This window comes from Natator depressus, chromosome 8 (assembly GCF_965152275.1).
Source record: "Natator depressus isolate rNatDep1 chromosome 8, rNatDep2.hap1, whole genome shotgun sequence".
NCBI lineage: Eukaryota > Metazoa > Chordata > Testudines > Cheloniidae > Natator > Natator depressus.
The window spans coordinates 89,415,423-89,441,947 of NC_134241.1; the positions used below are offsets into that span (position 1 = coordinate 89,415,423).

Consider the following 26,525-nt stretch of genomic DNA (forward strand, 5'->3'; position numbering starts at 1 on the left):
AGGCGCTGAGGCCATGAACATAGCTGGGGGCGGGGCGGAGCTGGGAGCAGAGTGGGCCTCGGTGGTGCACCCTCCTTGCCCCCCATGGGGGCTGCCCCAGGTTCCGCCGCACCTCCCCTAAATGTTCTTCTGTGCCCTCCCCCCCAGTTTGGGGACCACTGTTCTAGAGGGAACACCACAATTAGTATGTTATTAGAGATGAATTAACAAAATTTGATTTTTCATATGCCTAGTTTTGACCCAACAGCGTATTTTAAAGTGTCCACATTTATCACAGCCCAAGGATTTCCGCACATCTCGGCTACCTGGTGCACCTTCCTACAGCTTGGACTGAACAACTACTGCACTTGCTTATGGATATGCACAATAGCTAATTTTCTAATATAAGCTGCAACCAAGACCTAAATGTGAATATTTCATTGTAAACTAATGCTAAAAAAGTATACACACCTGCATGAATACCATTAGGGGTTGGATTTTCAAACCTGCCATAGGAATCTGACATGCCCAATTCTCATTAAAATTAATGGGAATTTGGCTTCCAACTTCCCTTGGTGGCTTTGAAAATCTCAGCCTAGACTGTGGGTATATCAACATTGATATGGAGGCTTTAAAACAGGGGCAGGCAAACTTTTTGGCCCAAGGGCCACATCTAGGTATGGAAATTGTATGGCGGGTCATGAATGCTCATGAAATTGGGGGTTGGGGTGTGGAAGGGTGTGCGGGCTCCGGCTGGGGGTGCGGGCGCTGAGGTGGGGCCAAAAATGAGAAGATCACGGTGCGGGAGGGAGCTCCCGGCTGGGGCAGGAGGTTGGGGTGCGAATGAGAGGGCTCCAGCCGTGGGTGCGAGCTCTGGGGTGCAGGAGGGTGGGAGTGGGATGGGGCACTGGAGGGAGGTCAGGGGTGCAGGCTTACCTCAAGCAGCTCCCAAAAGCAGCGGCATGTCCCCACTCTGGCTCCTACACAGAGGCACAGCCAGGCCGCTCTGCACGCTACCCCATCCGCAGGTGCTGCCCCTGCAGCTCCCATTGGCCATGGTTGCTGGCCAATGGAAGCTGCAGGGGTGGCGGCTGGGGGGGCAGCATGCGGAGCCCCCTGGCTGCCCCTACACATAAGAGCGGGAGAGGGGACATGCTGCTGCTTCCGGGAGCCACAGCACACATGGAATGCAGCAAACCCCAGACTCTGCTCCCCGGCAGAAGTTCGAGGGCCAGATTAAAACGTAGTTTGCCCACCCCTGCTTTAAAAGACTTCTGAAACTTTATACATTTAATATGATATGCAAGCAAGCAATGGCTCAACTGACAATACAGAGCAAGGAATATTCCAGGTGGCAAGGATAACAGGACATAAAACTCAGGAGGTCAGAAGGTCCAGAATGAATTTCAAAAAACATAATATAGTCATGTGTGCTGTAATGGAGCGTACCAACATACAAATACATCTGTGTTTCAATGTTACAAGGCGATAAGTTAACTGTTACAAATTCAGGTCAGCTAAAAGCCAAAATCCAAATCATGTGAGTTTCCCTATGAACACTCACAATACCAACTTTTGTTGCCATTAATGTGAAAGTTGTACACATGTTAGCAGAAAACAAATCTTAAATATAGGTATTCTCAACAGAAGTACTTGTGAACTCCTCTGATCTGGGGACAGAAACACTAACAAAGAGCTCTAATTATGAATACTCAATCAATTCAGAGTTTTAAAAGTGTTGAATGCATTTTGAAATACGAACATTTTTGAGTCAATCCGCTATACCGGTTAGATAAGTTATTCTTTGGAAATAACTCACTCAGCTCTACCTATAACTTACAAATTCACCATTTGTTTCAAAGGTACCTATAAACATGGGAGTCAGTGGCTCAAAGGCTATTAGAGGACACAAGAAGCAGAGTCTACTCTAATTTACTATTGATGTTGTATAGTGAGTCAGGTGTACAGATATATCTCATTGTGAAGCATCATGGCTGCTAGAAATTGGACAGAAGCATCTGAGACACTCAATAAATGTTAATGATCTCCTCCCATTCTTTGTAGTCAGATAGTGGTTGCAAAAGCTAGAGACAAGGTCACATTTTATAGAACAGAACAGCATGGCTGTGTCTGACACTCCTCACCACCTCCCAACAAGAGCTACGATGGTTCTCTTATCCAGGCAGAAATCACACGAGTATCCATTTTTTCCCCACAGCCAGATTGCCATCAATATTTATTCAAACAAGGCAGAGTGGCATAAAGGTGAACTTGGGATGCAAAGAAAAGCTATGCCATGTTGGATTGATTTGCCTCACATCAATCTTTTGCTCCAAGTCCATTTAAGGCTTACTGTTTCCTTTCAAAACTTTTGCAGGGGGAGGGGGCGGCCCTCAACTTTCAGCTAACAAATCTAACTTCCTTCCCAGTAAAAGTTATTGTAGGAGGGACTCATGTTATTTTAGAACTGAAATTCTTTTGTTTTAAAGAAAATGGAAGGATACTGAAAATGTCCATAGTCAATGAGAATGAGGCCTGGATAAAGCAATATACAGAGAGCACTGGCAATCTGGGAGAAAGAGAAAGAGAAAAATCTTTAAACACACAAAAACAAGGCACTTCATTTTATAGCAATTCATTTCACCCTGGAACCAGAACATGATTCGTTCTCCTTTAACAAGCCCGGCCAAACTCCTGTGGATCCCTTCCTCATTCATCTGGGGAACACTCTTTTCCTCTAATTATTCCTCCCCCAGTGATGTGGGAAGGGACGAATGAGCCCTAGTGGGAAAGAGTATTAAAAGGAGCATCAGGGTGTCTTCTGCCAGCCAATTCACAAAGATGACTGTGCTCAGTTTAACCCTGGGAACTGCTCCATGACTTGACAGACCACAGATGCTTGAGACCAGTGAGCATTAAAAACCCTGAGCATGGTGTCACTTTCACAACGCATTTCAGTTCTGCTGTCTAAAGAGGTGTGCAAGACCCAAGGCTGTTCCTTGATTCCCCCACGTCACAGCACAAATCTTTTTTTTACTACCCAAGCAATAAATTTGACAAGAAGTGTAATTCAGTAGTTCATGGTTACTAAACTCCAGTGCACCTTGTTATTGCTATTGAAGGGCATTAAAATAATTGCTGTAAAATAACTTCATGTTTTCTTACTGAAAAGTCTTTAATGCAAGATATACTGATTGGCGTCCATTTTATGTAAACGGAAAGCACTGTGTGGTTTTGTAACATTAATTAACTTTCTTTTCAGCTTTTTAAATTTATATTCCAGTTAATAATATTTTTATTCTCGCTCTCTCTCTCTCTCACACACACACACACACACACACACCATAGAGTTATACTTGCCTTTTTCTTAGTTGATGTTTCTTTTAAACAACAACAATACAAGATAACTGCAGGTATGTAAACCAGCAAATCAGCAATAAGAACTGAAAAACAGAAAGATTAACTATGCATAAGAATCTCCCCAAACAAGTATAGCTCATCAGAATTCACTGAAATTACCTATTTCCATTTATAATTTGTCTTTGGATGGTCAATATGTGACTTTATTCTCCATTTTTCCCTTCCAACCTACATGGCTTGCATCTGATGTTTTGTGGAACCAAGTAAGAAAAGGAAGGATTAAGTCTCACATGCACCTGCAAGATGGCTGCAATGCCTGCACATTGTTTAGCCCAAACACAACCCACAAACTATATAGCCACATACATGGATGGGTAGGTCCAGCTGTCCACAAATTTTTTAATGTATATTTTGTATCTACCCCCTACAGTGGAAACCTATTTCCTCATCAAATTCATGTCTTCTGAAGTTTCCCTACAGTTTCAGCTGGCCACAGTAGTCTTCATTTTCTGTCTTAAATTGTCATGTAGTGTTGTTTTGTTCTTCAGCATTTGACTCCAGAGAGGGCTCTGGCTTTACAAATCACATTATGTGTATCTAGTTTGTAAAGTGTTTGGGAAGAAAGGAAATACATAAACATAAGGTCTGATATAGAAACGGGTTAGTTCAACTTTAAAGCTTACGAAAAATGGCTGTACAGAATTTGAAATGTTAATGTTTCCAAATATACCCCAAAATCTGCAACTTGCATGCATTAGACTGTTTAGGCCCCAGCATAGCCTCACTCAGTAAATGAGCAATGCTCTAGATCGTTACATGCTAGAGAAAAGACATTCTCAACTTTCAGAAGACATCACCTACAAATAAATTCTTGCAAGTTGTTCTAAGGAATTGGGGGGGGATGAAGGCAGATTAAAGAGAGAGAAGCATGTCTGGATTCATAAACACAGTCCTGTACTTTGCCAAAGCATTAATATTTCACAGAAGAAACACTAGGAGACAAACAGAAGTGAGGTGTTCTTTGCTCTGCCCACAGTAAATATTTGTAAAGGTGGTCTGGAGGGGGACAAAAGAAGAGCTGGAACAAGGAGGGCTGCCTACTATGTGTTGGATAAAGCCCTACTTATGCTTAAGGTGCTAGAGAAATTGTTCAGAGACTGTTCTTATGCAGCCAGTCTAGTTTTAAACCTAGAATTTTGTCTCTCTCATATATATGGACAGTAAAACCTGCCTTAATGATCACCTCTGAAGAGAGACCACCTGTCTCGAGCGACTACTTGCAGAGGCCACAGAACGTTTTTCCCCTATAATTTAACTGTGAAAAAACTGAACAAGTCATCTGTGACCAGCAACGACATTTTCTTACTCCTATCCGTAAAAACAAACCCGTCGGAGAAACTGATCTTCTTCACCTCTGCACTGCTACTGGCAACAGCGCAGCCGGCCAGCAGCTGCCGCTTTCTGTCCACTCAGCTCTGAAGGCAAAGCAGAGAGTGGGAACTGCTGATGCCACCATTACTTCTCCACTGCTGCTAGAGGCGGCACTCCCTTCAGAGCTGGGCGCCCGGCCAGCAGCCACCAATCTCAAGCCCTTTAGCTCTGAAGGCAGCGCGGAAGTAAGGGTGGCAATTCCACAACCCCACTACAATAGGCTTGTGACCCCCTTCTGGGTCGGGACCCCCAGTTTGAGAAACACTGTATATTTTTGTAAATGTTTACCTTATAGTATAGGGTAAAAGTTTACCAAAACCAGATTTCATGCTCCATGATTCATGGCCGCAAATTTGATAGGGCCCTACTTATCAGTCTGTGTATGAACCAGAAGTTGAACTTGAAAGGAAGACATGAACGTGTTGAAATGAAAGGTCTACACTATTGTAAGTTACAGTTTAAAACTAAAAGAAGTCAAAATGGAAGCAAAAGAGAAATGCAAATCTGAAGTGTTTCTTACAATGGAGTAACATTTTAAAGCAATATCACTGCTAGATACCAGTTGTCAAATTGCCGAACAGTTTGGAATTGGAAAACACACAAATCCAAAACCCATTAAAACAGAGGCAGAAATCCTCGCTGATTATGAGTCAAGTATAAATTCTTCAATGAAAATTAAAACATGCCAAAACTGGAAATTAAGTCGTCAATTTTCTCACTTCCGAGTGGTTTAAATCCACTGTCGTTGGTCATGTAAATATCTTTGGTGGTCCAATGTTAAAAGCACAAGCTATGAAATTTGCAGAGGACTTGGAAAACAGGGAGTTTAAAGCCAGCAATCACTGACCTGAATTGTTTAAGAGGAGGCACAACCTTGCCTTTTGTACAGTATGCAGTGAGAGTGGAGACATTAACCAAAGTGTGGTTTCAGACTGGAAGCAAAAATTACCTGAACTCATACAAGATGATGAACTGTCTGAAATCCACAACATGGATGAAACTGGACTGTTTTTTAGACAGCAGCAACAGCAAAACCCTCCTTGTCAAAGGTGAGCAACGTTCAAATGGGAAACATTCAAAGGAAAGAATCATGCTTGCTTTATGCACCAACATGAATGGAGATAAAGAAAAGCCTATACTGATCAGTAAATCCCAATGCACACAATGCTCTGGCAAGTTGAATATCAAGGAGTTGCCTGTGAAATATGAATTCAACAAAAAAGCATGAATAAACTCGTTTTTTGAAAAATGATTACAAAGATTTGATAGCAAATTGCTACTACAGGGACATTAAATTCTGTTTGTGGATAACACGCCATGCCACTGCCCTGTTAAACATACAAACATTAAACTCTGCATCTTTTCCCCAAACAGCACCTCCATGTTACAACCTATGGATGCTGGGGTTATTCAAACCCTAAAACTGAAATTTCGGAAAAGGAAAATCAATTTGATGAAGAATAATTGAAATCTGACTTAACTTAATTGGGCCCAATGCTTCTGAAAAGGGTTTCACTCTTGAATGCAGTACACTGGGGTCATTGAGCATCAAGTGAGATTGAGCCAAGCACCATCAAAAAAAATGTTTTGCTAAATGTGGATTCACCATTGCCAAGTCAACTGCGGATTCATCAAATGAAGATGTTCATCCAGAAGATGAACGTGAGCTCCCTCTTGCAGTAGTTAACATGTTGCTAAGTCTTTTTGGTGTGCTGATTGAGAAGACCTACCAGATTGATGAGAACCTTGCAACAACTGAAGAAGTCACAGACTGGTCACAGTCAGTTAAAAACTCCTAGAAAATTTCAAGCCATGTGACGACTAACACAGTGACACAAAAACTAATGATGATGAAGGGGATAGCAATGGTGCTTCTGAACTCCCAGGAAGAATCATTTGTGCCTGAAGCCAAGAATATGATTAAAGACATGAAAGTGTTTGCCATTCTAAAGGGCAGCAACCAACTTTTAGAGCTGTTCAACAATGCAGAAGAAATAGTAAACATGCTCCTATCGTTGCAGAGGCAGACAAGAATAAGTGAACTTTTTCAAATAAAAGCAGGCTACTGTAGATTGAAACCAGGACTTTTTGATAACACAGGTACCTCTAATTTTCTTTCAGCTTCAGTCTAGAAAATAAGCACTTGTATTAGTGTACTGAATTTCCTCTTTTGAGGAACAAACATTGTACTACTGTATTAATAAACCCACCAAGAGATTTTAAATTCAGTACTGAATTGTATACTGTATGTAATGTTCATTTAAAAGACAATTAAAATTAAACATGAAACACTGGTAACAATTTTAGCCTTTCTGTACATAGTAAAAGTGCCAATTTTACAGCAAACCTTGTAAGAGGTAGTTTCTCTTCAAAGCAACCACTTTTGCTAACTTCCATAAGTGGTAGCTCTTGGCAGGTTTTACTGTATCTCTTCCAAAATCAAAAAACATATACCTCACCTTGTTCTCACTACCTACTATTTACATAGTATAATTATCACATGAGAGAGGGGGGAAAAGTTTTAACCACACATCTCAATTCAATTTGTTTGGAATTACATCCATGTGCACATACATATCATGATGTAAATAGCAGCCTAAAACAGACATAACACATACAAAAAAGAGGCGATATGGCCTATGCAAATAAGTTGTACTAATTCATAAAGCATTCATATACTTGAAAGTACAACTTAGTGGTACCATCTATAAGTTAGTTCAAACTTTGCATAAATGGGGGAAGGTTGGTGTTTTTGGAAGCACTTATTTAAACATCATCTGTATTGTACGATTAAAATGTCTCAGTATTTCTGTCATTATGGATAATACTTATTCTTTCTTAATTCTTTTGTTTTTCCATACAGCCCTATATACAGTTGGAAATATTTCTAAAAGTGACTCATTCTTCAAAACTTTTGCATCCCAAAATTTCCTTTCATATAAGTAAGAGTATATTTACAAATATTCTAGTAATATCTTGTTTGAGCCTTTACCCTTCTGATGAGAGGAAGCAATATTGCAAAACAAGATATTCAAAGGAAATAAAGTTTAAAGAAAAACTGACTTTGAAGAATAGATTTCATTCTTTTAAGGAAAGAAAGGTGTGAGACCAGCAGAATAAAGATCCCAGTTTTGTGACTTGTTTCTCTAGAACACATTAAGGGCTGTTATAAAGAGGACGGTGGTCAGTTGTTCTCCATGTCCATTGAAGATATGACAAGAAGTAACCGGCTTAATCTGCAGCAAAGGACATTTAGGCTAGATATTAGAGGAAACTTTCTAACTGAAAGGTAGTTAAGTTATGGAACAGTTTTTAATAACAGGTTGGACAAACCTGTCAGGGATGGTTTAGGTTTGCTTGGTCCTGCCCCAGTGCAGTGAGCTGGACTTGATGACCTTTCAAGGTCCCTTCCAGTCCAACATTTCTGTGATTCAATTATTGAAGCGTTGGGACTTGAAATTTCAAATATTGGGGTCTAAATTTTAAAAATTCACTAGTGATTTGGGGTGGTGAACCTGAGAGAACTTGAAGGGACCTATTTTTCAGAGTGCTTGTCTCAGCACTTTCTGACCATCATGCTCCTTTAAGGTGTCTCATGTTGGGCACCAAGAAATTGAGGCACCCAAAATCACTAGTCACTTTTGAAAATCTTGGCCTGTTTCTCTACAAAAACATAATTGCCTTGCTGCATTATTTTCAATCTAGAATGAACAAAGGATTGATCCTGCACTAAGGCCCCAATCCAGCAAAGCACTTAGGCATGTGAACAGTCCATTAAATTCAATGCGACTACTTGTGCTTAGAGTTAAGACTCTGCTAAGTGCTCTGCTGGATCTGGGGCCTAGTGCTCAGCACCCTGAAGGAACAAACCCAAAATGAGCAAGTCCACAGGGCTAACACAGTCTTTGAAACATTATCAACTTGTCACTTCATAAAGAAAATGTTTTCAAATGTACATGTTCAAAATTTAAAACAAAAGTATAACACCAATGGTCAACATTCAACGGTACTGAATTTTGTAATCCTGATGCACAAGTTGAATGGCTATTGTTAAAAGAACGTATACCAGTTTTCTTAGTTTGTACATCAATGTTTTGTCAAGCGTGTTGATTTGAACATTATTAAAGACCATTTCAAGGGTAATTTCGTCCTAGTGATTTTTTTCTAAATATAATCAATTACTAGAAACCACACTGAAAGGTTTGTGGGCAACACAAGAAAGTGCTATTGATGAACATCAGATTCTGCTCAATATAATCAGCAAATAAGGATACTCACCCAGCACAGTTATTTTATAGGACTCTGCACTGCCATGTGAAGCAAAAGGTATAACTAAACTTTAAAAAATAATGGGGTGATTTGGCTGCCTTATGGCTACTGTCACATCACTACTCCCAGTATTCTTCACTTGCTAGAAGCCACTGGCCACATCAGCAGCTGTTCCACTAACATGTCCATGAGAAGAAATGAAATTATTTGCTATCTTAATGGAGTCCGAATATATTACATTACGTTTTCATTATAGAGGCTGTTCAAAGGCCTGATATGGTCAGAAAAGTGATTTTGAGATTTTTAATCACACTGTTTAAAACATTTTGATTTTGCATGTTTTTGTTAACAGCTATTTAATTCCAGCGGCCGATAAACATTTTGGAGAAAGAAAAGGAGGACTTGTGGCACCTTAGAGACTAACAAATTTATCTGAGCATAAGCTTTCGTGAGCTACAACTCATTTCATGAAAGCTTATGCTCAAATAAATTTGTTAGTCTCTAAGATGCCACAAGTCCTCCTTTTCTTTTTGCGGATACAGACTAACACGGCTGCTACTCTGAAACCTGCCATTTTGGAGAAAGGTTGTCTTAGTTATAAAGATTAAATACCTGCCCCTCCAATTAAGATATGAAAAGTCACAGTAAATATCCTTGAAACCCTTTAGAGTTCCTTCTCCAAATTCATTAAAGGCCAGTCTTGATACACTTGATACTTCCAAGATAAAAAGCAAGCAGAATTTAAAAAAATAAAACCTTCAGGCCTTCTTTAGGCATCATAAAGAACGAGAAAGGTTGCAAATCCATTTTAAAAAATCCTTTGCAGGTCACCTTTAAAATTTAAATTTGAGACCCAAACTACTGGAAAGTATCCTTTTAAAGTTGTTACTAAAACCAGTTCAATGTAAGGATTCTGCTACTTTCACAAGTGTGAGCAGAACTGAAGACACAGAGGCTTAGTTAACAGTGCCAGACCTGCAATACCCTCAAATCAGTCAGTTTTGCAGCAGAAATTGACCAAAACAAAAACAAACAAACAAACAAAAAAAACACACCAAGGGATGCCAAATTAAATGTGCTAAATTAGTGAGCTAGAAAAACGTAGAAGATCATGTCAAGGAAATGCAATTTTTCTACCTGTTGCACGCATGAATAACTTATGTGGCTGACTCTCATACCCACGGGATGTGTGGAGAGCAATCCAATCGGGATTTATTAACTTTGCACTGTAAAACAAAGTATAGACACATCAAAATGTAGACAGTTCTCATTTCCCTTTACGTTCTTTTCAGCAATAAAAATGATATGCACAGGGACATATTCAGAGGATTAAGATAAATGAGGCAAACTTTATCAAAAGCAATAGTGACCAGGGAAGGGGTTTCCTCACCACTAGACCAGTTTATTTTATCGTATTTAGCTGCTAATCAGCAATACAAAAACTGAAAATAGTTATCTTGTGCTTATAAAGATTTAATTCTATTACTATAATTTAATTCTATTACTGTCATTTGGCACTTCTCAAACTTGTGATTATGATTTTTTTTTAAGTGTTAACAGAAAGTAGGCATAGTGCAGCCAGATGTGAAGCAAACTTTCCCCACATAGCTCTGCCAGTGCATCATAACCTGACCTGCAGCACCCTTTTTCTGTCTGCCCCTGAACAGAACACTCCAATTTTCTAAAAATTTTCTATGGTTAAAGGCCATACAGGAAGAACATCCCAATAACAGAATTATATTTACAAGATATCACGTAGGATCCACTCATCAAATGCCACTTGGGTTCTCAATACAAGATTAATTTTCCATTTGCTGGAAACAACCTCTGACGTGCCTTACTATGTGCATCGCTAACCCTAAATGACTTATTCAGGAAGCTATAACTATGACCCATTGGCTAAAATGTAATCTGCACCCACTGGAGGCACTGGAATACAAGAGGAACTGATCCTGCAGTCCTGTTATAGGCAAAGCCCTGTAACTGATTTCAATGTGGAACAAATGCAGGATCAGGTTTGAAGCAAGAGGGTTGAAGTAATAATGCCACATCTATTCTATTGTTTCTCCGGCTCCATAATTGCACATAATAAGTGAACTATACCAAAGAGGCAAATCCCTGCCATTTGTTTTGTTCCTCTCCTCTGAGAGGAGGGGGAGAATGCATTTGTTTTTTCTTTCATTCTCCACCAATAGCAAACATTTAAAATAATCCTAAAATGATTAACTTACACATAAGCACACAAGAGACTGTGATAAGCAGTAAGAGGTGGATAATCAAGGCCCCAGTATTGCAGATTATTGTCACTGGTATTGAAGTACCTGAAAAACAAAAGAAAACTTAAAAATGGATCTAGGATTCCAGCATTGTAACTTCATTTCAACCTAAAGAGTTTGCATATTAAGCCAACCGTGTCTCTACTATATAGTCAAACATTCATAGGAACTAAATATTGCCCATTGGGATTTTTGTTTTGTTTTACTAGAAATAACTGCAAACACTAAAACAAAACCAACAAAGGATTCAATATACATTTGCTGGCAACTGTGAAGACTGTAAGAAGCTGCAAGAGATGTTGGCTCTATACCCAACTAAGCATATTCATCGAGGAATAAAATTCCTTTACATGGAGCCAAGCTGGAGGGATCCAGAGCCTACTGAGCCATAGGATGCTTGTACAAAATGAGCTCCCCACATCCGCCAAAGCCCACAATTCCCGATTTGATAGGATCATCCCCAACTCCATCCACAGTCATGAACTACATTTTTCAGATCCAGGAGCTATTCCAGCAGAAGGCTGAAATAGAAAGTTTGCCCAACCACAAAAAGAGAACACAGACTTAGCAGAGCTCAAAGAAAAGGCAGTTTTTAAAGAGTATTGATTTGACCTCAGCTATAGAGAGGTTTTCCTTATATTAAGGTTCTCAATTTCTATTCTTTGGACTTAGGTAGCCCATTTATACCTTTAGAGGACTCTTCAGCTCACCTGTTTTGTTCCTGACTGGAGACAGGAGAACCCTCCTACTTCATAAAGATGTATGCAGCCACCTTTCACATGCTTTGTGAACCATGCTGAATTCACATATTGCACAACTGTCATATTTAGCTCCATGATGGGCAAAGTCACACATTAGTAGAAGGCTCAATAACTGGCAGAGCCAAAGCAGCAAAACATTTGCAGACAAGCAGCCAAAGAGCCAATTAATTATTTAAACAGATCCTATAAAGGAAATGTATATGTTTTCTTCAATACAATACCCAATGTTTGCCTACACAGACCGTCAAGGTTCCTTCCACACTCTGAACTCTAGGGTACAGATGTGGGGACCTGCATGAAAGACCCCCTAAGCTTATTCTTACCAGCTTAGGTTAAAAGCTTCCCCAAGGTACAAGCTTTGCCTTGTCCTTGAACAGTATGCTGCCACCACCAAGCATTTTAAACAAAGAACAGGGAAAGAGACCACTTGGAGACATCTTCCCCCAAAATATGTCCCCCAACCCCTACACCCCCTTTCCTGGGGAAGGCTTGATAATAATCCTTACCAATTGGTACAGGTGAACACAGACCCAAACCCTTGGGTCTTAAGAACAATGAAAAATCAATCAGGTTCTTAGAAGAAGAATTTTAATTAAAGAAAAGGTAAAAGAATCACCTCTGTAAAATCAGGATGGTAAATACCTTACAGGGTAATCAGATTCAAAACCTAGAGAATCACTCTAGGCAAAACCTTAAGTTACAAAAAGACACAAAAACAGGAATATACATTCCCTCCAGCACAGCTTATTTTACAAGCCATTAAACAAAAGAAAATCAACGCATTTTCTAGCTAGATTACTTACTAACTTTAAAGGAGTTGTAAGGCTGCATTCCTGATCTGTTCCCGGAAAAAGCATCACACAGGCAGACCAAACCCTTTGTTCCCTCCACCTCTAGATTTGAAAGACCCTTGTCCCCTCATTGGCCATTTTGGCTCAGGTGCCAGCTGGGTTACCTTAGCTTCTTACCCCTTTACAGATGAAAGGATTTTGCCTCTGGCCAGGAGGGATTTCATAGCACTGTATACAGAAAGGTGATTACCCTTCCTTTTATATTTATGACACAGACATATGTACTAGTTTGTTAAAATATAGTACCTAAATCTCATTGAATAGTCAGGTGCAGCACTCTATTTCACTGATGAGCCCCAGCATGATATAGGTGTGAAGAAACCTTTTTGTGATCAAGACTGCTTCTCCTGACACATTCATTTTGCAATGTCCATTTTTGTGACATCACAATTGGTTACTTTAGCAGAAAACATTATGTCCCCAACGCTGGACTATCTCATCACTGAGTGAAACAAGGAGGTAGAGAGCTTACACAGAACTATTGTAAGAAAGAGTCCACCTTCTCTGACTCACATGCGGGATCTTGGGTCCAGTTCTGCTTTCCTCTACTCAAGGAAATCTTAGGGACATCAACAGGTATTCCTCACACAGAGGCAGAGAGTAATACCCTAGTCCTGAGTTGCTGTTAAAGTCTGAGGGCAGATTCTTGCCTTTCATCATCAGTGACAGGAATGAGTAAATGACAAATGAAGTGGGATTTTGATATTATATTGCGTTTTGTGAAGCATGACAGCAACTGTTAGAGAAATTTGAACCTTGTAACCCATGCTTTTATGTTAAAAAGTATACCATAAGCAATTGGGGCAGACAGACATACAAGAACATATATACACACAAACTGGAGTTTCATACAGAGGGAGTTCACACTCACATCTGGGTAATTCTACCCGTATGTAGAAGAAACAAAGGCCTAAAGGAAAATTGACAGCAGATATAACTGAGTTATTAAAGTAATACCTTCTAAATAGCTGACACAAGGTCATGAACCTAGATCAGAGATGTCAGCAATAACCATTTCACCTAGTTCTACCTCAGAAAGAAAACTCTGGAGGATAATATGTGAGGGTACACAAGGAAAGGGTTTTCCTGCCTACAATTCTGTTTTTTCAATGTTTCTGTGGAAGGCTGGCAGCCGTTAGAATTTAGCCACATCTTCCAGATGCAAGGAGGAAGTTTTAATTCAAGGAAAATAAAAGTTATAAAAATAAGACATCGACTCTTTAAATCTCAGAATGAAACAGACTGACTAGTCTTTTATAATTGCCAAGGGGCAAGTTCTTGGCTTTTCCAGACTACCCACTCCAATGCAGCCAATTTTTGACATTTATTACAGTAAATGATATTTCTTGAATTCCTTATGAGCTGCCTGGAGTATCTTATGAACAATTGATGATAAATCGTATTTCTTTAAGATGCATCTCTGCTTCTTCTCCTACCTCTCAAGATTTCTCATGCCAAGACAGTTCAGCTCTTTCACATGGATTTTAATATTCCGCAATTCACTAGTAAGCTTCCCAGTTACTTTGTGTATTTTACTCTTATCCTTCCCTAAACTTGTATTTCAATGGGAAAACAGTACATGTATCAGCTGATACTTAGCACAAGGTAACAATTGCCACATTTTTAATTAGTAATACAAGAAGACAGGAGGTCATTAACGTAGCCTTGGATAAATATGCATGAGTTCTAGAGAAAGACAGAAAAAAAACACAAAGATTTAAATTCTAGCCTCTGGCTCAGAGAAATCTCATGCAAGGAAACTATATACAAATCATATTGTAGTTTACTGCAGCAATTTTTTAAATATACTTTGTTTCTGAACAAAAGGAATAAACATGGAACACAGCAAAATTACATGTACATGCATATCTAATATTAAATTAGGATTTAAGTCTATGAAAATATCAAGAGATATTTTAGGAGCTCGGCAACTTCAGAGAACGTCTCCCTGTAGCTAGGCAAAACAAATTTATATTGCAACTCATTTGTTGCTGCATGGACAGTTCTATTAGATAGCAAACTTAAATGAGTGCTACCAAAATTACTCAGATTCTTAACCTTTGTAGTTTAACAGTTCTTTTACACGTTGGAGTGTAGCAACCTTCCATATTGGACATTTCCCTCCTATCCAAAACAAGGCTTAATCTTCCAAGACTCAGCCATTGAACATATCAGTTGAGATACTAGTCTCCTGGTGTCCCCAAAAATTAATACAAGTGGGCTGTCTTTGCAAGGGTGCAGATTCCAGAGGTATGATATTCTTCATAATTCTAACGATTGTTAATTACCTACTAACAACAGACTCTGCCATAATACATGAAGCTATGAGCCAGATAATGTAAAGTATACACTTTCTGAAATATCATCAGTACCCAAGGGCCTGTTTTGTTTAACAGAAAACCCTCATTCAACAGATATAGAAGACTGTATATTTTAAACTTGAAGACTATGGTCTCCTGTAGTTCCAGTGGCAGTTGCTCATATTATTACTTTTACACAGGATGAGCTAAGACATAGCACATTCTTTGCATCTTTACTGCATTCTTAGACTATTGCTTTTCAAACTTTTCTGTTTTATATACAAAAATCTAAAAAATCAAATTTAAGTTCTGAACACTTGCACATTTCTTAAGCAAAAATAATATCTTAGTCTAAGAATAGGGAGAAGCAGGTTGTTTAGAGTAGTTCAGAGAATGGTAAAAAGCTTTTGAATAGATTTAAAAATCTCAAGTCTTACTTTTATGCACCTTAAAGTTGATTTTTTTCATTACACATCGTAGGCTGAAGCTTAAAAGTGATACATACCATTCCTTGATGGGTAGATTGTAAGTAACTTCTTGCCAATGCCTCTGAGCTTCATAGTCTCCATACATAGGTGGTTTTCCTGCACCTAAGAAAGCAAGAGATGGCAAAAAGTGCCTACACATTTATTTTTTGTTTCTGACACTGCTTTTCCTCCAAGAATGCATCTGGAAATTAATATCATATTTATTCTGGGTACATTGTTCGTTCTGTCCCAATTTTAGATAGTAATAAAGCAATGGATCATGTTTCCTATAAAAAACATACATATGTAACATAGTACAAGTATTCTTTTGGTGTTATGAATATTTCTGAGAGGAGTAGTTATCAACTTATACAATTTTCAAGAAACAGATACAGTAGCCTGATCATTTCATAAAGTCATTGGTAATGTTATCAAGTATAGCATGAAAAGTGTTGCATTTTTTCAGAAATAAGACCAGGTAGGATTACTGCATTCTTACACATTTGTTGTGTGTGAATATGCCTACTACTTTTTCAGAAATAAAAGAGCAAATGAGTTGTCCTTCGCCTTTGTACAAATTGCCCTTCCCCCACAGTTCTTAACAGAGAATTAACATTGTAAGTAGTTTACCTATTTCTAATATACGATGTAATATCATTCTATTAAAACGGCACCATATATGGAGTGGGTTGAGAAGAAAAATTCATTTTTACAAAGCTTTCTGAATTACCAGACTGTCTATGCTCCATTTTTGTTTACTAGAATCTTTTTTTCCCCACATCTTTCAATTGAATGATTGTTATGTAGTAGCTCTGAGTGATGACCAAAGTCAAAGGAAGCTTCTTACACACATACACCATTTACAAGGCTCTTGGGAAGTTAGTTCAGTATGCCATGAAAAATCTTTATCAATGCAGTCTTCATAGGTTTGTTCACAAACAAGTTCCTCAAAGTGATCTAACTGTGGTAGTCCCACATTATGCAGCCATTGTGTGCATACTATTCACTGCCTTTATCTTGTGATTACCTATTGAGAACAGAAACTAGGCAGACAGTTTCTTCCACTGAGATATTGACTCTAACCTCATGGAGATTGAAGAGTTTCCTTTAGATATAGGAAATCCATCTATAATTCTTTCACATGATCTATGTTTGTGGGATTCACACAAGCACAGATATATGTGATTTGTTTGTGGTCACAAAAAGAGAGTACATTATTTCTATAATAAGAGACATTCAGATCCCAAACAGGTCAGGTCATCAGGGACTAAAAACCTCATCAATGCCCACCCTGGAATGACAAATCTATTGGACAGAAAGAATCTGTCACAGAATTTACTAAATATAAGGAATGGTATTAACCAGATTTTTCTAACCATCTCAAGATTTTTGTGGATGTGCAGGAATTTTCAAAAGAGGTGAAGAAAGGGAATTAGATCATTTTAGAAATGGCAAACTAGTTCCTAATCCATAGTCTGACCCACTTTCTATATTCAGCTAGCTGGTGAATTAAGTAATTTGCTAGTTCAGGAACTGGTACTCACATTTTGTTAAATACTAGCATGCTCTAAAGCCAGCCCAGAAGAACAAGTCAACTATACCTAAGGGATCTTTACTCAAGAAAGGCAAAAGGAATCCTACCACAGTAATTAATGCACCTTTCTGAAGCTGGCAGCAGATATATAGCCAACTAGGATTTAGAATTTAAGAAAAATATATTGTTGTTCACATGCATTCCAATTTTCCATTCTTATAAGAAGTGCACCAGATACTAGATACAGGTACTTTAAATCAACCCTTGCTTTGTTCAGTTTTATTGCTGCCCGGAAGTTTGAGGTTTCAAGGGCCTAATTCTGCCTTCAGGTACACGCAGTTGGCTTCTACTCACTTAATGGCAGCTTTGCAAATGTATCAGAAGACAAAATCTGGTCCTTAGACTCTAAATGTACTATAAACGACTTTTTCTGATTAATCGTCTAAAACCAACTAGCCTTGACCATGCTGCCTTGGATGGTGACCTTCACTGCCATGCATTAGTTATCTGTCCTCTCCCAAACATAACCCTAACTCAACAAGGTTAGCAATGCCTCAAAAAGGCATCACAAGACAAACAACAAGATAAATAAAACGATGTAGCAACAGAACACTAGTATAGTTAATGGGAGTGGAAATAACCTCCTTGTGTCTGGTCATTCATGCCACACAATTCTGAACTATGCTGAATCAGCATTAATAGTCTGCTTCAGAGAGCAACAAAGAACTACTTTTAATCTCTTGATCAAATGTGTGAGCACACTGAGCAACAGTGACAAAGCAAAGTAAAGGGACTCCGTCATCCTGAAAATTACATTCCGTAAAAACATCTATTTTTTCCAATGTACTTTATGCATTTGACAGCACTGGTTTATAATCAGGTTTACTGTTTCCCCTGAATAGTCAGTTAGGCCTTGATCCAACAAGTACACAAATAGTCCCAGTAAAATCAATGGTACTACTCACATGATTCAAGTAAAGCACATACTTTCCTGGATTTAGGCCTTACTCAGTTGCTCCCTTGCTCAAAATCCTTTCGTAAGGATAAATTATGGAACAACAAAATCCTTATGAAAAAATTTAAGGAAATTTTTAAAACTCAAAACAGTATTTAAAGGGTACTCTCTCAGAACTTGGATCATTCTGGAATTAGTCCATTTTAAAAAAAATCTAATTAACAGCGTCCCTTTAACAGGGGTGAGTGCATCCAGCACAGCAACATAAAAAGTTAATACAATGGTGGCAATAGAAATGTTTAAATAGATGAATTCTCAAAGACCTAAGCTATCTACAAAACAGAAAGGTTTCAAATTTAGATCTTTAGAAGGCACTCAAGTCAACTATCTTTACTAAAAATTATGAAATCAAACAATCATGCTTGAAAATTTTCAGTTTAACTTCAAGTGATCACTCCAAGTAAATGAAACCAAAAAGTCATCCATCAATTTAGTCACAAAAAAATACTGGACAATTCTTGTGATTTTAATGTGAGGCTCTGAGCTACCTTAAAAGAAATTACGGGTTGATCCCAGACTTGCCCTGTGGTTCTCCTGGCAGGCAGGGATTGGAAGTGTTATGCATTTAACCAAAGGAGTAAAGAGCAAGCTTTGTACAAACTGACTGACGCTTCCAACAGCCAATTTAGAAGAGCCATCAGAAGATCTTGAAAAGACTTATGTTAGTTCTTTTGCAGGCAGCACGAGGTGGGGGTGGAGGGAAGAAATGGATCCAATAAATGATACAACTGTGATTTATCTCATAACACATTCAGGCAAATATGGATGTTGGGTGTAAAAATCTAACCCTTCCTTCACTACTACCAGTTCAGCTTTAACTAAATGAACAATTTACTTGTGGTAAGGCTTGAGGAGCAATATTGACCAACTGTACTATGAGGCTGTATTGCTACTCTGCAACTACTATACTATCTAAGGTGTAGGAAAGGAAAGCTGGCTGTTCTTTTATTCCTTCTAGCATATTTTAGTGGGGGACATTGTAAAATAGGATTAACAGAAATAGGGGGATTAGAATGGAATAGCTTTTTCAGCACTGTGGTTGTGGTGACTGTGATGTTGCTCATTGCTAAATACAGAGAAAATGGCAGCTCAAGAGTCTCAAGGGCTTATCTTCACTGGCAATTTACAGCACTGAAACTTTCTCGCTCGGCGGTGTGAAAAATCACCCCCGAGCGCAGCAAGTTTCAGCGCTGTAAAGTGCCAGTGTAGACAGTACCCCAGTGCTGGGAACTACGCCCCCCGTTGAGGTGGATTTTTAAGAGTGCTGGGAGAGAGCTCACCCAGCGCTGCACCACGACCACACAAGGTACGTTAAAGCGCTGCCATGGAAGAACCTTAGGGAGGCACAGTGGCTATTATAATATGGCCTTATACTACTTCTGTTGTATGAGACCTTACAAACCAGTTTTTAACTCTTAACAAAAGCTTTGCAATTCACCTTTATATATTTGTTTTGTAGACTGTGAATATACATTACCTGAATAAGAACCAAATGATACCGACCAGCGTACAATAAGTCCTAGTAAGACAGTAATTGTTATTAAGCTCCATTTTTCCATAGCTGATCTTCAAACCAAGTCAAAGGTACCTGAAAACAAGAAAACAAAGTCTATTATAGCTCTGCCTATGTTTCTGTTCCTTTTTGCATTTGGAGTCCTATCATAATTTAGTGACACTGATGATAGTCTCACTCTGCCCCACACTATAAATGTGATGTTGCAATATTGCTTCTTTCTGCATGCTGCGATTAGACAGTTTATTCCAAGCACTGAAAAGTTTCTATGCATAAAACCAAACACTACACAGAAATATCTTCTCCCATTTCTGAGCCACAAGCTCACTAGGGTTCTGGCAAAAGAAAAAGAAAGAGTGTAAGATTTCAAACTACTGAGAGGAACCTAGATCTCAAACCAACATTATGTTGTACACACATACACATTATTAGACTCCATGTCCTTAGTATGTTGGGGACTGTATATGTAATACATACAGGTGGAGTGTTCTTTCTTTATGCATGATTATTGTTATTTGAAAAACTTCCTGTTACAGTGTTTTAGTTTGAGGAGGGAAAATACTGAGGCTGCTCATATCCATAAGCAGCTCAATAACTTACTTACTACTGAAATCCTGCAAAAATATTCAAAGATTTCTATACAATTCCTTGACTATCAATCAATTAGCAATAGCAAACACAGAATTGATAGTGTGACATTTAACCACTTTTTCTACTGCATTATCTTTTGCTTACATGACGACATAGGCTAAGAACGGATGTTTGATTAATGTCACTGCGCCAGTACTCAATACAGGCCTGATTCTGCAAACACTTATGCCCAGAAGTAGCGTTTACTGAAATGAGTAGTCCCATTTACATTAACAGGACTACTAGCTGCAGCAAACTCTACACAACTAGGTACTAATTGTTTTCAGGATCAGGCTCTAGTCTCTTACAAAAATATTTTAAAAACTGAGACTTTCACTAAAATAAATAAATCCTATTTTTTTTAAATATACATATACAAAAAAGTCAGGATTTCAGATACACCTGAAGCCTTAAAGTTACAAATAAACACATTTTAGAAGTCAAAAGGATTTTTACTTGGTTGATGATATCCATTAAAGTCTAAATTTAAGCAAGAGGCTGCATCCCTTGCCCTTTACTAGGTATTTATAACATAATTGATTCTACCAGAAGAAAACTAACCTGAGATCCTACTAAGCAAAGAGGATTTGACTACAAAATGCTGAGTTTTAGCCGATCTACGTATTTGGAAAAATATTTAAGATCCCAACAAGTTCAAGTATTTTTTATTTAAAAACACTTCATCTTTAAACGTCAGCAATGTTCCCATTTGTTTGTTCCTTCTCTTCCCCCACAGAGTTAAAAGAGAGAAAAATTTTAACAGCTACTGATGACTTATGTTGAGTACCCTGTTTAATTCCAAAGTTCTGAGACAAATTATGAAGTTTGCTACATAAGACATTTATTAAAGAGAACATGAAAGAAAAAGTATTATATATTTTTTTCTTTTACCCAATTATGAGGATGAGAACTCAAGTCTTTCTGCAGTCTCCCTGAGAGGTAAGCTCCACACAGCACAGGAAAGCCATGACAATGAGAAGCCTCTGGCTTTAGTTTGGGTTCTTATATACACTCCACAGTGTATCCCATCAGGCAACGGTGTGAAAAGCATTGCCCCAACTAAGAAACTATTCCTTAATTTCCAGGCCTTTCATTTCAGTCTAAGATTCCTCACCTTTTTTATAGCAAACAAAATAAATAAATCTTTAATATCCTGGAAACACAGGATTAAATTCAGTCCTGGTATATGTGGGTACTAATACTCTGAAGCCAACGTACTTTTGGCCCCACGAGTCTGACACTGACCAGGGCTGCACTAGGCCCTCAGGCTCTAAAGTTTCATTAAAACTTGAAGCCCATTTCTATAAACAGGGATTACAAATGTTACCTGCAGAGTGTAACAGTTCTTCTTTTACACCAGTTTTAAATTCTAAAATGAACTAGGGACCACGCCTCCCACTTAAGGCACTCTACCCATCATACTCCCCTTCCACAGAAGATATGCAGAGTGAAACTTTCTACACCAAAATCTCTATATCCCAGCTAAAACCCATCTTTACTTTTCTCACCTTGCCATGGATAACAATGAGCTTCTCCTCCGTAATGTGCCCTCGGTCCAATCTAGTCAAAACACCACTGCTCAAGTAATCTTCACCTCCATCCATGCTGTACAACTGCCCCCATCATGAATCCCTTTTCTGGCTTCCTCTCTTTTATCCCATCAAATTTAAGATATTTGTAAAGTCCTAAATAACCCCATCCTAGCGTATATCTAGACTCTCATTTTCTCCTGCTCCTTTCATCTTCTGCTGCCACTCTTGCCTTCGTGGTCCTTCGTACAATTCCCTATTATTAGAACAATCTCCCTTTTCTTGTTTATCAAGTTCCCTCTTTCTCTCTTCTTAAAACCCAGTTCTTAAAGAATTCCATACTGCTTTATCTTCCTTGTTAATAATCGCTCCATATCTTCCTTTACCTAAACTGTTACCCTGTGTTTTGACTGTGCTAGACTCTAAGCTCCTTGAAGCACAGAACACATCATACTTTGATAAGGAAAGTGCTGCATAGGTATAGGAGGCAAAATAAATAGTAGTAATAACAATACAAAACACCTATGGTGGGAGCCACAAATATACTCAGGCACCGAAGTCCCATTTTTAGGCACCACTGCAATCCACACAACTCCCACTCAGCTTCAGTCTAACCCTATAGGTACCTAAACTCACCCAGCACCTAAGTTTTTGCAGTAAAAGTTCCCTAGGCATCTACATTCCTGCCTCTGAACATTTAGAGGCAAATCTCCCAACTAAGTGATCCACAAATCAGGGGGAAGATAGGTGTTCCTCTGCCTAAACTGTGTATCGGGCCCAATCCAGTAAGTGTGCTCAGAGACAACCTAACTTCACAAAATGACTGGAGGGAAGGGAGAAAGGAGGACCTCACTTATTACCCTAACCACTGGGCTAAAGATCCTCACCTGGGATGTGGGAGACTCCTGGTTTAAGTCCCCCCTCTGCCTGATGAGGAGACAGAATTTGAACAGGAATCTGCCACCTGACTGGGTGCAGGTGCATAATGCTGTTGTGACTCAGAAAAAAAATTAATTCCTTTCTGATTACCAGTTCAGGACGAGTGCTTAAGAAAAGGTACTAGTCCTGAAAGCACTTGCACTGTTCCACCACAGTGTTTCTCTGTTTTGCCAAGCCATGAAACTTTACACCTCAGTTTGTTGTCATTAATATTTTTATTGTTACTGAATGTTAAGTAAAATTTTAACTTCATTAGACTGTTGAAGCTCCTGTCAAATGTAGAAAAGGAAATACTTTAAATGTCAGCAGCAGCACCAAAAGTCTCTAAACCCTTGACCAGAGAGGAAATTGTAGCTGAGGTGCAATAGTTAGCATTTTTTAACATTTTGTGAAATCATTCAACCACATTCAATACCACCAAAAAAACTGAACATACATGACAAAATAGGTGACACCCAACTTATCAAATCTAGTCATTCTGATTATCATTTTCCTTATCCTGACCCTCATTTCAATACCAGCATGGTTTTATAGACCCATGTTTTATACTCTCTGCAGTCAGGCTATGATTACAAGGTCTCATAGTATAATGTGTTAGTTCTAGATCTCTGTTCTTGATATTGCAGCCACTAAAATCACATTACAATGTAGCGGAGGGGTCAAAGGGCAAAATGGAATCACAGTGATGTTTTTTTAGTGCTGATATCTCACAAACCACCATGACTGAAAAAATTAAGCAACATTGCCAAATTAGGGTTGTATTTTGCTAGTGATGAATTATTAATTTCTCTCTGTGCTATCTTATGAAATACTGTTCATTTATAAATGGACCAGGCAAAATCACAGGTCAAGACAGCAAGCCTCTGGGATCTATCCCAAGAAAATCTATTGGCTTGGACCCTCGTAAACAGAAATGGATGAGTTTTGTTCAACTACAGTTATAATTTTGTATGAGCCATTTCCAGTCCTTTCCCATTGTGACTCCCTAAATAAAGGTACGAGGAGAAAGGAGAGGAAGAAGCCGCTGATGCACTTGAACAAAGATGGCAGTTTCAGACAAATATTTTTTAATAAAAAAGGCAAAGGAAGAAAAAGCCTCGGACACAATCCCTAGACTAATGGCCTCTAATGAGCGGGCCCCCCATATGTTTGTGTGTGATGTCATCATCGGGCATGCAATGAGCACTGTGATGAAATCCAAGGGCTGCTCAGCATGGCCAGAGGAAAAGGCTACCAATAATATGTTTCCATCTGTTGATTTCTCCGATGATGGGTCGATTTTCTATCTACTCGGTGTGCAGAGGACCCCGTCCCCACCACACCCACCAGGACAGGCCCACACCCGCTTCTCAGCGCAGTGAGGGGACTCCTCTTTGAGCCCAACGGCAGCCCGCCCTGCCCACACGCTCCTCCTGTCACCCCCCTTCCCCTTCAGGGCTCTGCACTGCGGGGCGTGCGCCCCACCGGACAGGATCGTGCCCGCCCAGCCAGCCCTTCGTCCCCGGGACCCTGCGGAGGGCCCCTCCTCCCCTGCCCGTCACACAGCAGCGGGCCCCACGCGCGCCCCCTTCACGTATGGCAGCTCGGGCACCCTCCACGCCCCCCGTTAACCCCCCGCCGCGACTCCGGAGGTCCCGCCCCCTGGTGACACGCGTGGAGTGCGGTCCGCCTCACGCGCACCCACTGGGAATCCAGGAAGCGCCCCGCGCGGGTTTCCCGCCCCCGCGGGGCACCAGGAAGCGCTGCTTCCTGCTTCCCGCTCCCTCAGCACGGGAGCACGCTCCCGCCTCCCCCCACCTTCCCTCCTGCGGGAGCACGCAACTCCTGCGCGAGCCCGCGGCTCCCACTGGACCGACGGACTCACCCTGACGCGCGCGTCCCCCGGCGATTCCGCGCTCGAGTCGAGCTGTTTCCGGTTCTGGCAGACAGGGGCGCGCACGTAGTAGTCCGGTGCACGCGGGCGCGAGGACGTAGGGCTGAGAATGGCGAAGAGGGGGAGATGCAGTGAGCTGTAGCTCTGGAAAGCTTATGCTCAAATAAATTGGTTAGTCGCTAAGGTGCCACAAGTCCTCCTGTTCTTTTTGCGAATACAGACTAACACGGCTACCACTCTGAAACCAGAGAGAGAACAGGGACCGTAGGAGGGAGGCAGCCGGGGGAATGGGGGTCAGAAACATGGGGGGACAATAAGGGGCAGCCAGAGGAATGGGGAGTCAAGGGTAAACACATGACCTGCCAAGCAGAGCCCCACCAGCCCTAAGCACTACAAGGCCCAGTGCGTGGGGCACTACAGGCGGCTCTCCTGTGGCCTCCTCTTAACCAGGTGAGGAGGCTCCACCAGGGCTTTAACTTACCAGGTTATCATGTGCTCCTCTTCTGCGCTAGCCGGTTGCATCGTATTAGCTAACCGGTGCTAGCAAGGCACCTCTTGCCCTAGTCTGGGCTTGTTACCCCGGCACCTCCTCAAGGCAAAACATCTACGTGAGCACACAGCATCCTGGCCTGAAGGTACGCAGGTTGTACATGTCAGAAGGTGCCAAAATTCACACTCAGAATAACATTAATGCTGCCTCAGGCACGACACACAGGCCTTGTCTACTGCCAAAACCAGGACCTGTCATTCACCGAGCATTCAGCTCTTCTAGTGGCAGCACTAGTGCAGCTATGGCTTCAGGCAGCTGCCAGCTATTTATGCACCTTGTTGTTTTATCATACTCAGATCTTTATGACGGTACTTAAAAAACCGATGCCCACCTGAAACTTGGTCTGCTGTAGTGCTGCTCCTGTTGCCACAACTAGTGGGGACGAAATGTTACAATGGTGGGAAATTACTGGCAAAACGCCTGGTGGGGTAGACACAACTAGGGACTGGGGTGCAGATCCTCAAAGGTATTTAGGCATCCAATTCCCAGAGATCTGGTCCTGGCTTCCTTCCTGGGAGCAGTCTGGAGTCCTGTTCTTTGCCAAAGGAAGGTAGCAGCTTGAGGATCTGTGTGCATCAGAGAGAAAGGATCTAGGGAGCAGTTTGGGAGCAAAGTAGAGACCTACCATCAACCATCTCTTTCAAATTTTTCATACTCTAGTTATTTCTTTACCCTCACTAATACTGTTGAGGGACCTGACAACTTAACCTAAAGAACATTACTCAGTGGATAGTCGTAGACAAGATTCACATGACTATTACCTATTTCCAACACAGTAATACGAATTGATCTGTTTTCCAAGTTTCTTCCTTGATTAATGGTTTTTGTCTTTTGTGTGTGTGTTCATTCCTGGGACAGTGGTTTTAGCAGAACAGAGATTATTTCTTCTAATAATACAAGGCACAGATAGTAAGATTTTCAGGGCCCAACCCTACAAGCCTTCCAGGCACAGAACTCTCACTGAAATGGAGTTCCAAATTGAGGAGTTTTATAGGATTTGAGCCTGAATGCTGCAGAAGGTAGATATTTATATTGGCAATTACCCTCTTATGAGCAGCGTATACATTTTAAGAAATATATAAGACTTCATTTTTCCTGACCTACAGGTAAAACTATCAATGTGATGACACACTTCCTTAACCACTTTTTCAGGAAAATATTACCTGGAACTCATTTATTTAATTTACAACTATAAAATATTAAAATTTTAAACGGCAATCCTGCAAAGACTTATGCACATAGTTAACT

At 40.1% G+C, this 26,525-nt stretch overlaps 1 protein-coding gene across 1 annotated transcript in view; it reads right to left on the reverse strand.

The window, feature by feature from the left end:
- ALG6 (ALG6 alpha-1,3-glucosyltransferase) overlaps positions 1 to 22,592 on the reverse strand; it is a 37,118-nt gene extending 14,526 nt beyond the window's left edge. Inside the window, exons 1-7 of the mRNA XM_074961603.1 lie at positions 21,895 to 22,592; positions 19,721 to 19,831; positions 15,733 to 15,817; positions 11,271 to 11,360; positions 10,177 to 10,265; positions 3,340 to 3,422; positions 2,484 to 2,548 (exon numbers count right to left, since the gene is read on the reverse strand). Coding sequence (XP_074817704.1) covers positions 2,484 to 2,548; positions 3,340 to 3,422; positions 10,177 to 10,265; positions 11,271 to 11,360; positions 15,733 to 15,817; positions 19,721 to 19,802 — 494 coding nt within the window. The 5' untranslated portion in view covers positions 19,803 to 19,831; positions 21,895 to 22,592. The remainder of the gene's footprint in view (positions 1 to 2,483; positions 2,549 to 3,339; positions 3,423 to 10,176; positions 10,266 to 11,270; positions 11,361 to 15,732; positions 15,818 to 19,720; positions 19,832 to 21,894) is intronic.
- Between the last annotated feature and the right edge of the window lie 3,933 nt (positions 22,593 to 26,525).